We start from the raw sequence: 12,993 nt of genomic DNA, 5'->3' as shown, positions 1-12,993 counted from the left end.
CTCCTGTCTCTCTCTCCCCCTCGGTCTCTCTCTGCCATGTATATATGATAAATGTACAGTGCCAGGCTGTATGTCCGCCATTCCCGCTCTGTCTCTCTTCTCTCTCTCCCCCTCCTATCTCTCTCTCCCCCCTCCTGTCTCTCTCTCCCCCTCGGTCTCTCTCTGCTATGTATATATGATAAATGTACAGTGCCAGGCTGTATGTCCACCATTCCCGCTCTGTCTCTCTTCTCTCTCTCCCCTCCTATCTCTCTCTCCCCCCTCCTGTCTCTCTCTCCCCCTCGGTCTCTCTCTGCTATGTATATATGATAAATGTACAGTGCCAGGCTGTATGTCCACCATTCCCGCTCTGTCTCTCTTCTCTCTCTCCCCCTCCTGTCCCCCCCCCCCCTCCTGTCTCTCTCTCCCCCTCCTGTCTCTCTCTCCCCCTCCTGTCATTCTCTCCCCCCTCGGCCTCTCTCTGCTATGTATATATGATAAATGTACAGTGCCAGGCTGTATGTCCGCCATTCCCGCCGTCTCTCTTCTCTCTCTCCCCCTCCTTTCTGTCTCTCTCCCCCTCCTGTCTGTCTCTCTCCCTCCCTCCTGTCTGTCTCTCTCCCTCCCTCCTGTCTGTCTCTCTCCCCCCCTCCTGTCTGTCTCTCTCCCCCCTCCTGTCTGTCTCTCTCCCTCCCTCCTGTCTGTCTCTCTCCCCCCCTCCTGTCTGTCTCCCCCCCCTCCTGTCTGTCTCTCTCCCCCTCCTGTCTGTCTCTCTCCCCCTCCTGTCTGTCTCTCTCCCCCTCCTGTCTGTCTCTCTCCCCCTCCTGTCTCTCTCCCCCTCCTGTCTCTCTCTCCCCCCTCGGTCTCTCTCTGCTCTGTATATATGATAAATGTACAGTGCCAGGCTGTATGTCCACCATTCCCGCTCTGTCTCTCTTCTCTCTCTCCCCCTCCTGTCTCCCCCCCCTCCTGTCTCTCTCTCCCCCTCCTGTCTCGCTCCCCCTCCTGTTTCTCTCTCCCTCCTGTCTGTCTCTCTCCCTCCTGTCTGTCTCTCTCCCCCTCCTGTCTGTCTCCCCTCCTGTCTGTCTCCCCTCCTGTCTCTCTCTTCCCCTCCTGTCTCTCTTCCCCTCCTGTCTCTCTCCCACTCCTGTTTCTCTCCCCCTCCTGTCTCTCTTCCCCCCCTGTCTCTCTTCCCCCCTGTCTCTCTTCCCCCCTGTCTCTCTTCCCCTCCTGTCTCTCTTCCCCTCCTGTCTCTCTTCCCCTCCTGTCTCTCTTCCCCTCCTGTCTCTCTCCCCCTCCTGTCTCTCTCTCCCCCCTCGGTCTCTCTCTGCTCTGTATATATGATAAATGTACAGTGCCAGGCTGTATGTCCGCCATTCCCGCTCTGTCTCTCTCCCCCTCCTGTCTCTCTCTCTCCCCCTCGGTCTCTCTCTGCTATGTATATATGATAAATGTACAGTGCCAGGCTGTATGTCCACCATTCCCGCTCTGTCTCTCTTCTCTCTCTCCCCCTCCTGTCTCTCTCTCCCCCCTCGGCCTCTCTCTGCTATGTATATATGATAAATGTACAGTGCCAGGCTGTATGTCCGCCATTCCCGCTCTGTCTCTCTTCTCTCTCTCCCCCTCCTGTCTCTCCCCCCCCTCCTGTCTCTCTTTCCCCCTCCTGTCTCTCTCTCCCCCCTCGGCCTCTCTCTGCTATGTATATATGATAAATGTACAGTGCCAGGCTGTATGTCCGCCATTCCCGCTCTGTCTCTCTTCTCTCTCTCCCCCTCCTGTCTCTCTCCCCCCCCTCCTGTCTATCTCCCCCCTCCTGTCTCTCTCTCCCCCTCCTGTCTCTCTCTCCCCCCTCGGCCTCTCTCTGCTATGTATATATGATAAATGTACAGTGCCAGGCTGTATGTCCGCCATTCCCGCTCACCTCACAGGATTATTCCCCCCACAGGAGACGCTGAATTTGGCCCTGAGTGACCTGGATCGTTTCTTTGCAGAAGAAGCCGTTTGCCGCCTTCCCCAGGACCCAGCAATCGTTGTGAAAGGAATTGATCGAGATGTACGAGTAAAATTAGTATAGCGGTATATATAATGTACGTAGGATGAGAGCGTTATCACTGCTGTGTCCCATAGGTGACAGCAACGGTCTCACTGTCACTGCTGTCTGTCAGAACTGGTGGCGGAGCGCCTGCCGGAGGGGACTCCCCAGAGGGGTGAGGGGTCTCCCCGGAGAGGTGAGGGGTCTCCCCAGAGGGGTGAGGAGTCTCCCCGGAGAGGTGAGGGGTCTCCCCGGAGAGGTGAGGGGTCTCCCCGGAGAGGTGAGGGGTCTCCCCAGAGAGGTGAGGGGTCTCCCCGGAGGGGTGAGGAGTCTCCCCGGAGGGGTGAGGGGTCTCTATGGAGAAAAGAAGGTACTCCCCAGAGAAGTGAGGGGTCTCTCCTGGAGAGGTGAGGGGTCTCTCCTGGAGAGGTGAGGGGGCTCTCCTGGAGAGGTGAGGGGCCTCTACGGAGAGGAGAAGGTACTCCCCAGAGAAGTGAGGGGGCTCCCCGGAGAGGTGAGGGGTCTCCCCGGAGAGGTGAGGGGTCTCCCCGGAGAGAAGAAGGTACTCCCCAGAGAAGTGAGGGGGCTCCCCGGAGAGGTGAAGGGGGTCCCTTCCCCCCCCTTTTTTTGTTTTATAGAACAACATATTTCTCAGTTTGTTTCCTCATAAACGTAGCCTCTCCTCACACCGTACTTTCTGCTGCTTCGTCTTTAGTTGTGCTCTTACTTCAAATCCAACGCCAAGCCGCTGAAACTCTCCTTCATCAACGCCGATCTCCAGGGGCCGAACATTCACGTCATATTCAAGGTATTTCCTAGAAAATAGAAGTTTACTGTTAGAGATTCTGCAGGGTAGAGATCAGTGGACTCCTGTCTGATCTATAACCTATCCAACTATGGGGGTCATTCCGCCTGATCTATAACCTATCCAACTATGGGGGTCATTCCGACCTGATCTATAACCTATCCAACTATGGGGGTCATTCCGCCTGATCTATAACCTATCCAACTATGGGGGTCATTCCGCCTGATCTATAACCTATCCAACTATGGGGGTCATTCCGACCTGATCTATAACCTATCCAACTATGGGGGTCATTCCGCCTGATCTATAACCTATCCAACTATGGGGGTCATTCCGCCTGATCTATAACCTATCCAACTATGGGGGTCATTCCGACCTGATCTATAACCTATCCAACTATGGGGGTCATTCCGACCTGATCTATAACCCTATCCAACTATGGGGGTCATTCCGACCTGATCTATAACCTATCCAACTATGGGGGTCATTCCGACCTGATCTATAACCTATCCAACTATGGGGGTCATTCCGACCTGATCTATAACCTATCCAACTATGGGGGTCATTCCGCCTGATCTATAACCTATCCAACTATGGGGGTCATTCCGACCTGATCTATAACCTATCCAACTATGGGGGTCATTCCGCCTGATCTATAACCTATCCAACTATGGGGGTCATTCCGACCTGATCTATAACCTATCCAACTATGGGGGTCATTCCGACTGATCTATAACCTATCCAACTATGGGGGTCATTCCGCCTGATCTATAACCTATCCAACTATGGGGGTCATTCCGACCTGATCTATAACCTATCCAACTATGGGGGTCATTCCGACCTGATCTATAACCTATCCAACTATGGGGGTCATTCCGACCTGATCTATAACCTATCCAACTATGGGGGTCATTCCGACCTGATCTCTAACCTATCCAACTATGGGGGTCATTCCGACCTGATCGCTCGCTAGTAACTTTTTGCAACGCTGCGATCAGGTTAAATCTCTGCAAAACTGCCCATGTGTATGCACCGCATTGCGCAGGCGCGTCGTACGGGTACAAAGAGGATTGGTGCTCGGCGATGGATTTAGCGAAAAATCCATTTGCACATCTGCTTGCAAGGTGATTGACAGGAAGAAGGCGTTTGTGGCAGTGACGTGCGGTGAGGTCCGGGCCTGGGGAGGCGCTGCAGCTAAACACCCCCCCCCCCCCCCCCCCCCCGAAAAAAAAAAGTGCAGTCCCCCTACACCACTAAAACCAGCACCAGGCAGAACCAGCCATAGCAGGGGAGACACTCAGTGTGGGGTCCCCCTGCCATGCCATTAAACACCCCCCAAACCAGTCAGCCCAGGGCTGGAATTCCTCGGAAAGTGGGGCCCCCAAAAAATCTAAATGGGGTCCCCCCTCCCGAGCAACAACCAGCACTGGGCTGATAGCCCAGTGCTATGCCCCGCACCCCTGGTGGTGGTGGGTGCGGGGTTCATTGTATGCTAATACTGTTCTTTACAGGTGGCCTACAGATCCCAGCAAGCCTGCCCCAGCATGCTGGCACTTGGAGAACCACAAGTGCCAGCATGCCCGGACATAAAGGGCCCGCTGGCACCTGTAGTCCACCTGCAAAGAATAGTAATATTGTTCTTTACAGGTGGCCTACAGGTCCCAGCAAGCCTGCCCCAGCATGCTGGCACTTGGAGAACCACAAGTGCCAGCATGCCCGGACATAAAGGGCCCGCTGGCACCTGTAGTCCACCTGTAAAGAAAATATTGAAAAAAAAAACAAGACACATTCTTTAAAAAATCCTTTATTAAACTGGGTCTTCACCTGGGGGCGGCGGCCTTTAAGCTCTTTTGCATGGCCGCCGCCTTCCCAGGGCTTCCGGCGTCTTCACCTGGGGGGGCGCCACCTCCCCAGGGCTTCTGGGGTCTTCCTCCGGCGTCTTCACCTGGTGTGCGGCGGCTGCTAAGCTCTTTTGCATAGCCGCCGCACATCCAGGACTTCCACGACGTCTTCACCTGGGAGGCGGCGGCCTTTAAGCTCTTTTGCATGGCCGCCGCCTTCCCAGGACTTCCAGCATCTTCACCTGGTGGGCGGCGGCTGCTAAGCTCTTTTGCATAGCCGCCGCCCATCCAGGACTTCCACGGCGTCTTCAGGAGCTCTTCTCCGCTCCTCCTCCGCCGTCGGACTGACAGCCGCTGCCTCGCGCTGACTTATATAAGTCAGCGGGAAGGGGCGGGGCGATGAGGCGGCGAGCCATGATTGGCTCGCGGCGGCCATCTTGAATTTCAAAAATGACGCTGAGGCGCCATTTTTGAAATGGGTACCGCTTCCGCTGCCAAACTCTGCACAAGAGGTCTGAATGCCGCGTCCCGTCGCCGCTACCGCCGCTCGCCTCTCTGCCGCCCGGCCCGCCGCATCCCGCATCTCCGCCGCCCGCACCTCCGCTGGTTCCGACGCCCACACAGTGATTGACAGCGGATCCAATGACTGATCCGCTGGCCAATCACTGTGGCTTCACTCACAGGGACGTGCTTTCATAGGTTGAAAGCACGTCCCTGTAGGAAAGCGGCACCACTAATGGTGCCGCTTTCCCATGTTATTTCAATGGGCTTTTCCTGCCCATTGCTAGGCTCCGCCCGCGCCCACCCCCGCTCCCCATACCGTTCCCAATCACTACGGGAGGCACCACGATCGGTGCCTCCCAAACTGATTTTCACATAGGTAAAATAATAAAGAAGATACTTATGTGTCATAAGTATCTTCTTTGTATTATTTTACTCATTAATGACAGGGGAGGCACTGCCTCCCCTGACTGCACGTCCCTGGTTTGTGGGTGTCAACTGACCATTTTCTGGGAGTGTTTGGGAAAACGCAGGCGTGTCCAAGCGTTTGTAGGGCGGTTGCCTAATGTCAATTCTGGGACCAAAAAGACTGGAGTGATCGCAGCAGCTGAGAAAGTCCAGAACTACTCAGAAACGGCAAAAACTTTTTTGTGCCGTTGGCTGCAAAAGTGTTTGCAGAATTGCAAAGCGAAAATACACTCCCCCATAGGCGGCGACTAGCTGATCGCAGCGCTGCAAAAATTTTGCTAGCGAGCGATCAACTCTGAATCACCCCCAATGTATCCTAGCGTCTGCTGTGTGATGCAGGTAATGATGAATATGGCGGTAATACTGTGCTGTGTGATGCAGGTAATGATGAATATGGTGGTAATACTGTGCTGTGTGATGCAGGTAATGATGAATATGGCGCTAATACTGTGCTGTGTGATGCAGGTAATGGTGAATATGGCGGTAATACTGTGCTGTGTGATGCAGGTAATGATGAATATGGCGGTGATACTGTGCTGTGTGATGCAGGTAATGATGAATATGGCGGTAATACTGTGCTGTGTGATGCAGGTAATGATGAATATGGCGGTGATACTGTGCTGTGTGATGCAGGTAATGATGAATATGGCGGTAATACTGTACTGTGTGATGCAGGTAATGGTGAATATGGCGGTAATACTGTGCTGTGTGATGCAGGTAATGATGAATATGGCGGTATTACTGTGTGATGCAGGTAATGATGAATATGGCGGTGATACTGTGCTGTGTGATGCAGGTAATGATGAATATGGCGGTAATACTGTGCTGTGTGATGCAGGTAATGGTGAATATGGCGGTAATACTGTGCTGTGTGATGCAGGTAATGATGAATATGGTGATAATACTGTGCTGTGTAATGCAGGTAATGATGAATATGGCGCTAATACTGTGCTGTGTGATGCAGGTAATGATGAATATGGCGCTAATACTGTGCTGTGTGATGCAGGTAATGATGAATATGGCGGTAATACTGTGCTGTGTGATGCAGGTAATGATGAATATGGCGGTAATACTGTGTGATACAGCTAATGATGAATATGGCGGTAATACTGTGCTGTGTGATGCAGGTAATGATGAATATGGCAGTAATACTGTGCTGTGTGATGCAGGTAATGATGAATATGGCGCTAATACTGTGCTGTGTGATGCAGCTGATGATGAATATGGCGGTAATACTGTGCTGTGTGATGCAGCTAATGATGAATATGGCGGTAATACTGTGCTGTGTGATGCAGGTAATGATGAATATGGTGGTAATACTGTCCTGTGTGATGCAGGTAATGATGAATATGGCGCTAATACTGTGCTCTGTGATGCAGGTAATGATGAATATGGCGGTAATACTGTGCTGAGTGATGTAGGTAATGATGAATATGGCGGTAATACTGTGTGATACAGCTAATGATGAATATGGCGGTAATACTGTGCTGTGTGATGCAGGTAATGATGAATATGGCGGTAATACTGTGCTGTGTGATGCAGGTAATGATGAATATGGCGCTAATACTGTGCTGTGTGATGCAGCTGATGATGAATATGGCGGTAATACTGTGCTGTGTGATGCAGCTAATGATGAATATGGCGGTAATACTGTGCTGTGTGATGCAGGTAATGATGAATATGGCGGTAATACTGTGCTGTGTGATGCAGGTAATGATGAATATGGCGGTAATACTGTGCTGTGTGATGCAGGTAATGATGAATATGGCGGTAATACTGTGTGATACAGCTAATGATGAATATGGCGGTAATACTGTGCTGAATGATGTAGGTAATGATGAATATGGCGGTAATACTGTGTGATACAGCTAATGATGAATATGGCGGTAATACTGTGCTGTGTGATGCAGGTAATGATGAATATGGCGGTAATACTGTGCTGTGTGATGCAGGTAATGATGAATATGGCGGTAATACTGTGCTGTGTGATGCAGGTAATGATGAATATGGTGGTAATACTGTGCTGTGTGATGCAGGTAATGATGAATATGGCGCTAATACTATGCTGTGTGATGCAGGTAATGGTGAATATGGCGGTAATACTGTGCTGTGTGATGCAGGTAATGATGAATATGGCGGTGATACTGTGCTGTGTGATGCAGGTAATGATGAATATGGTGGTGATACTGTGCTGTGTGATGCAGGTAATGATGAATATGGCGGTAATACTGTGTGATGCAGGTAATGATGAATATGGCGGTAATACTGTGCTGTGTGATTCAGGTAATGGTGAATATGGCGGTAATACTGTGCTGTGTGATGCAGGTAATGATGAATATGGCGGTAATACTGTGCTGTGTGATGCAGGTAATGGTGAATATGGCGGTAATACTGTGCTGTGTGATGCAGGTAATGATGAATATGGCGGTGATACTGTGCTGTGTGATGCAGGTAATGATGAATATGGCGGTGATACTGTGCTGTGTGATGCAGGTAATGATGAATATGGCGGTAATACTGTGTGATGCAGGTAATGATGAATATGGCGGTAATACTGTGCTGTGTGATGCAGGTAATGATGAATATGGCGGTAATACTGTGCAGTGTGATGCAGGTAATGATGAATATGGTGGTAATACTGTGCTGTGTGATGCAGGTAATGGTGAATATGGCGGTAATACTGTGCTGTGTGATGCAGGTAATGGTGAATATGGCGGTAATACTGTGCTGTGTGATGCAGGTAATGATGAATATGGCGGTGATACTGTGCTATGTGATGCAGGTAATAATGAATATGGTGGTAATACTGTGCTGTGTGATGCAGGTACTGATGAATATGGCGGTAATACTGTGCTGTGTGATGCAGGTAATGATGAATATGGTGGTAATACTGTGCTGTGTGATGCAGGTAATGATGAATATGGCGGTAATACTGTGCTGTGTGATGCAGGTAATGATGAATATGGCGCTAATACTGTGCTGTGTGATGCAGGTAATGGTGAATATGGCGGTAATACTGTGCTGTGTGATGCAGGTAATGATGAATATGGTGGTAATACTGTGCTGTGTGATGCAGGTAATGATGAATATGGCGCTAATACTGTGCTGTATGATGCAGGTAATGATGAATATGGCGGTAATACTGTGCTGTGTGATGCAGGTAATGATGAATATGGCGGTAATACTGTGCTGTGTGATGCAGGTAATGATGAATATGGCGGTAATACTGTGTGATACAGCTAATGATGAATATGGCGGTAATACTGTGCTGTGTGATGCAGGTAATGATGAATATGGCGGTAATACTGTGCTGTGTGATGCAGGTAATGATGAATATGGCGGTAATACTGTGCTGTGTGATGCAGGTAATGATGAATATGGCGCTAATACTGTGCTGTGTGATGCAGGTAATGGTGAATATGGCGGTAATACTGTGCTGTGTGATGCAGGTAATGATGAATATGGCGGTGATACTGTGCTGTGTGATGCAGGTAATGATGAATATGGCGGTGATACTGTGCTGTGTGATGCAGGTAATGATGAATATGGCGGTAATACTGTGTGATGCAGGTAATGATGAATATGGCGGTAATACTGTGCTGTGTGATGCAGGTAATGATGAATATGGTGGTAATACTGTGCTGTGTGATGCAGGTAATGGTGAATATGGCGGTAATACTGTGCTGTGTGATGCAGGTAATGGTGAATATGGCGGTAATACTGTGCTGTGTGATGCAGGTAATGATGAATATGGCGGTGATACTGTGCTATGTGATGCAGGTAATAATGAATATGGTGGTAATACTGTGCTGTGTGATGCAGGTACTGATGAATATGGCGGTAATACTGTGCTGTGTGATGCAGGTAATGATGAATATGGTGGTAATACTGTGCTGTGTGATGCAGGTAATGATGAATATGGCGGTAATACTGTGCTGTGTGATGCAGGTAATGATGAATATGGCGCTAATACTGTGCTGTGTGATGCAGGTAATGATGAATATGGTGGTAATACTGTGCTGTGTGATGCAGGTAATGATGAATATGGCGCTAATACTGTGCTGTATGATGCAGGTAATGATGAATATGGCGGTAATACTGTGCTGTGTGATGCAGGTAATGATGAATATGGCGGTAATACTGTGCTGTGTGATGCAGGTAATGATGAATATGGCGGTAATACTGTGTGATACAGCTAATGATGAATATGGCGGTAATACTGTGCTGTGTGATGCAGGTAATGATGAATATGGCGGTAATACTGTGCTGTGTGATGCAGGTAATGATGAATATGGCGGTAATACTGTGCTGTGTGATGCAGGTAATGATGAATATGGCGCTAATACTGTGCTGTGTGATGCAGGTAATGGTGAATATGGCGGTAATACTGTGCTGTGTGATGCAGGTAATGATGAATATGGCGGTGATACTGTGCTGTGTGATGCAGGTAATGATGAATATGGCGGTGATACTGTGCTGTGTGATGCAGGTAATGATGAATATGGCGGTAATACTGTGTGATGCAGGTAATGATGAATATGGCGGTAATACTGTGCTGTGTGATGCAGGTAATGATGAATATGGTGGTAATACTGTGCTGTGTGATGCAGGTAATGGTGAATATGGCGGTAATACTGTGCTGTGTGATGCAGGTAATGATGAATATGGCGGTGATACTGTGCTGTGTGATGCAGGTAATGATGAATATGGCGGTAATACTGTGCTGTGTGATGCAGGTAATGATGAATATGGCGGTAATACTGTGCTGTGTGATGCAGGTAATGATGAATATGGTGGTAATACTGTGCTGTGTGATGCAGGTAATGGTGAATATGGCGGTAATACTGTGCTGTGTGATGCAGGTAATGATGAATATGGCGGTAATACTGTGCTGTGTGATGCAGGTAATGGTGAATATGGCGGTAATACTGTGCTGTGTGATGCAGGTAATGATGAATATGGCGGTAATACTGTGCTGTGTGATGCAGGTAATGATGAATATGGCGGTAATACTGTGCTGTGTGATGCAGGTAATGATGAATATGGTGGTAGTACTGTGCTTTGTGATGCAGGTAATGATGAATATGGCGCTAATACTATGCTGTGTGATGCAGGTAATGGTGAATATGGCGGTAATACTGTGCTGTGTGATGCAGGTAATGATGAAAATGGCGGTGATACTGTGCTGTGTGATGCAGGTAATGAATATGGCGGTGATACTGTGCTGTGTGATGCAGGTAATGATGAATATGGCGGTAATACTGTGTGATGCAGGTAATGATGAATATGGCGGTAATACTGTGCTGTGTGATTCAGGTAATGGTGAATATGGCGGTAATACTGTGCTGTGTGATGCAGGTAATGATGAATATGGCGGTAATACTGTGCTGTGTGATGCAGGTAATGGTGAATATGGCGGTAATACTGTGCTGTGTGATGCAGGTAATGATGAATATGGCGGTGATACTGTGCTGTGTGATGCAGGTAATGATGAATATGGCGGTGATACTGTGCTGTGTGATGCAGGTAATGATGAATATGGCGGTAATACTGTGCTGTGTGATGCAGGTAATGATGAATATGGTGGTAATACTGTGCTGTGTGATGCAGGTAATGGTGAATATGGCGGTAATACTGTGCTGTGTGATGCAGGTAATGGTGAATATGGCGGTAATACTGTGCTGTGTGATGCAGGTAATGATGAATATGGCGGTGATACTGTGCTATGTGATGCAGGTAATAATGAATATGGTGGTAATACTGTGCTGTGTGATGCAGGTACTGATGAATATGGCGGTAATACTGTGCTGTGTGATGCAGGTAATGATGAATATGGTGGTAATACTGTGCTGTGTGATGCAGGTAATGATGAATATGGCGGTGATACTGTGCTGTGTGATGCAGGTAATGATGAATATGGCGGTGATACTGTGCTGTGTGATGCAGGTAATGATGAATATGGCGGTAATACTGTGTGATGCAGGTAATGATGAATATGGCGGTAATACTGTGCTGTATGATGCAGGTAATGATGAATATGGTGGTAATACTGTGCTGTGTGATGCAGGTAATGATGAATATGGCGGTGATACTGTGCTGTGTGATGCAGGTAATGATGAATATGGCGGTAATACTGTGCTGTGTGATGCAGGTAATGATGAATATGGCGGTAATACTGTGCTGTGTGATGCAGGTAATGATGAATATGGTGGTAATACTGTGCTGTGTGATGCAGGTAATGGTGAATATGGCGGTAATACTGTGCTGTGTGATGCAGGTAATGATGAATATGGCGGTAATACTGTGCTGTGTGATGCAGGTAATGGTGAATATGGCGGTAATACTGTGCTGTGTGATGCAGGTAATGATGAATATGGCGGTGATACTGTGCTGTGTGATGCAGGTAATGATGAATATGGCGGTGATACTGTGCTGTGTGATGCAGGTAATGATGAATATGGCGGTAATACTGTGTGATGCAGGTAATGATGAATATGGCGGTAATACTGTGCTGTGTGATGCAGGTAATGATGAATATGGTGGTAATACTGTGCTGTGTGATGCAGGTAATGGTGAATATGGCGGTAATACTGTGCTGTGTGATGCAGGTAATGGTGAATATGGCGGTAATACTGTGCTGTGTGATGCAGGTAATGATGAATATGGCGGTGATACTGTGCTATGTGATGCAGGTAATAATGAATATGGTGGTAATACTGTGCTGTGTGATGCAGGTACTGATGAATATGGCGGTAATACTGTGCTGTGTGATGCAGGTAATGATGAATATGGTGGTAATACTGTGCTGTGTGATGCAGGTAATGATGAATATGGCGGTAATACTGTGCTGTGTGATGCAGGTAATGGTGAATATGGCGGTAATACTGTGCTGTGTGATGCAGGTAATGATGAATATGGTGGTAATACTGTGCTGTGTGATGCAGGTAATGATGAATATGGCGCTAATACTGTGCTGTATGATGCAGGTAATGATGAATATGGCGGTAATACTGTGCTGTGTGATGCAGGTAATGATGAATATGGCGGTAATACTGTGCTGTGTGATGCAGGTAATGATGAATATGGCGGTAATACTGTGTGATACAGCTAATGATGAACATGGCGGTAATACTGTGCTGTGTGATGCAGGTAATGATGAATATGGCGGTAATACTGTGCTGTGTGATGCAGGTAATGATGAATATGGCGCTAATACTGTGCTGTGTGATGCAGGTAATGGTGAATATGGCGGTAATACTGTGCTGTGTGATGCAGGTAATGATGAATATGGCGGTGATACTGTGCTGTGTGATGCAGGTAATGATGAATATGGCGGTGATACTGTGCTGTGTGATGCAGGTAATGAT

The 12,993-nt window shown here is 48.4% G+C and overlaps 1 protein-coding gene across 1 annotated transcript in view; it reads left to right on the top strand.

The window, feature by feature from the left end:
• PIK3C2G (phosphatidylinositol-4-phosphate 3-kinase catalytic subunit type 2 gamma) overlaps positions 1-12,993 on the top strand; it is a 326,465-nt gene that overhangs the window by 257,158 nt on the left and 56,314 nt on the right. Inside the window, exons 20-21 of the mRNA XM_063930092.1 lie at positions 1,925-2,032; positions 2,727-2,819. Coding sequence (XP_063786162.1) covers positions 1,925-2,032; positions 2,727-2,819 — 201 coding nt within the window. The remainder of the gene's footprint in view (positions 1-1,924; positions 2,033-2,726; positions 2,820-12,993) is intronic.

Source organism: Pseudophryne corroboree, chromosome 6 (genome assembly GCF_028390025.1).
Source record: "Pseudophryne corroboree isolate aPseCor3 chromosome 6, aPseCor3.hap2, whole genome shotgun sequence".
NCBI classification, from domain to species: Eukaryota; Metazoa; Chordata; class Amphibia; order Anura; family Myobatrachidae; genus Pseudophryne; species Pseudophryne corroboree.
The sequence above is the reverse complement of the archived record's forward strand: the minus strand, read 5'-3'. Positions and strand labels throughout refer to the sequence as shown.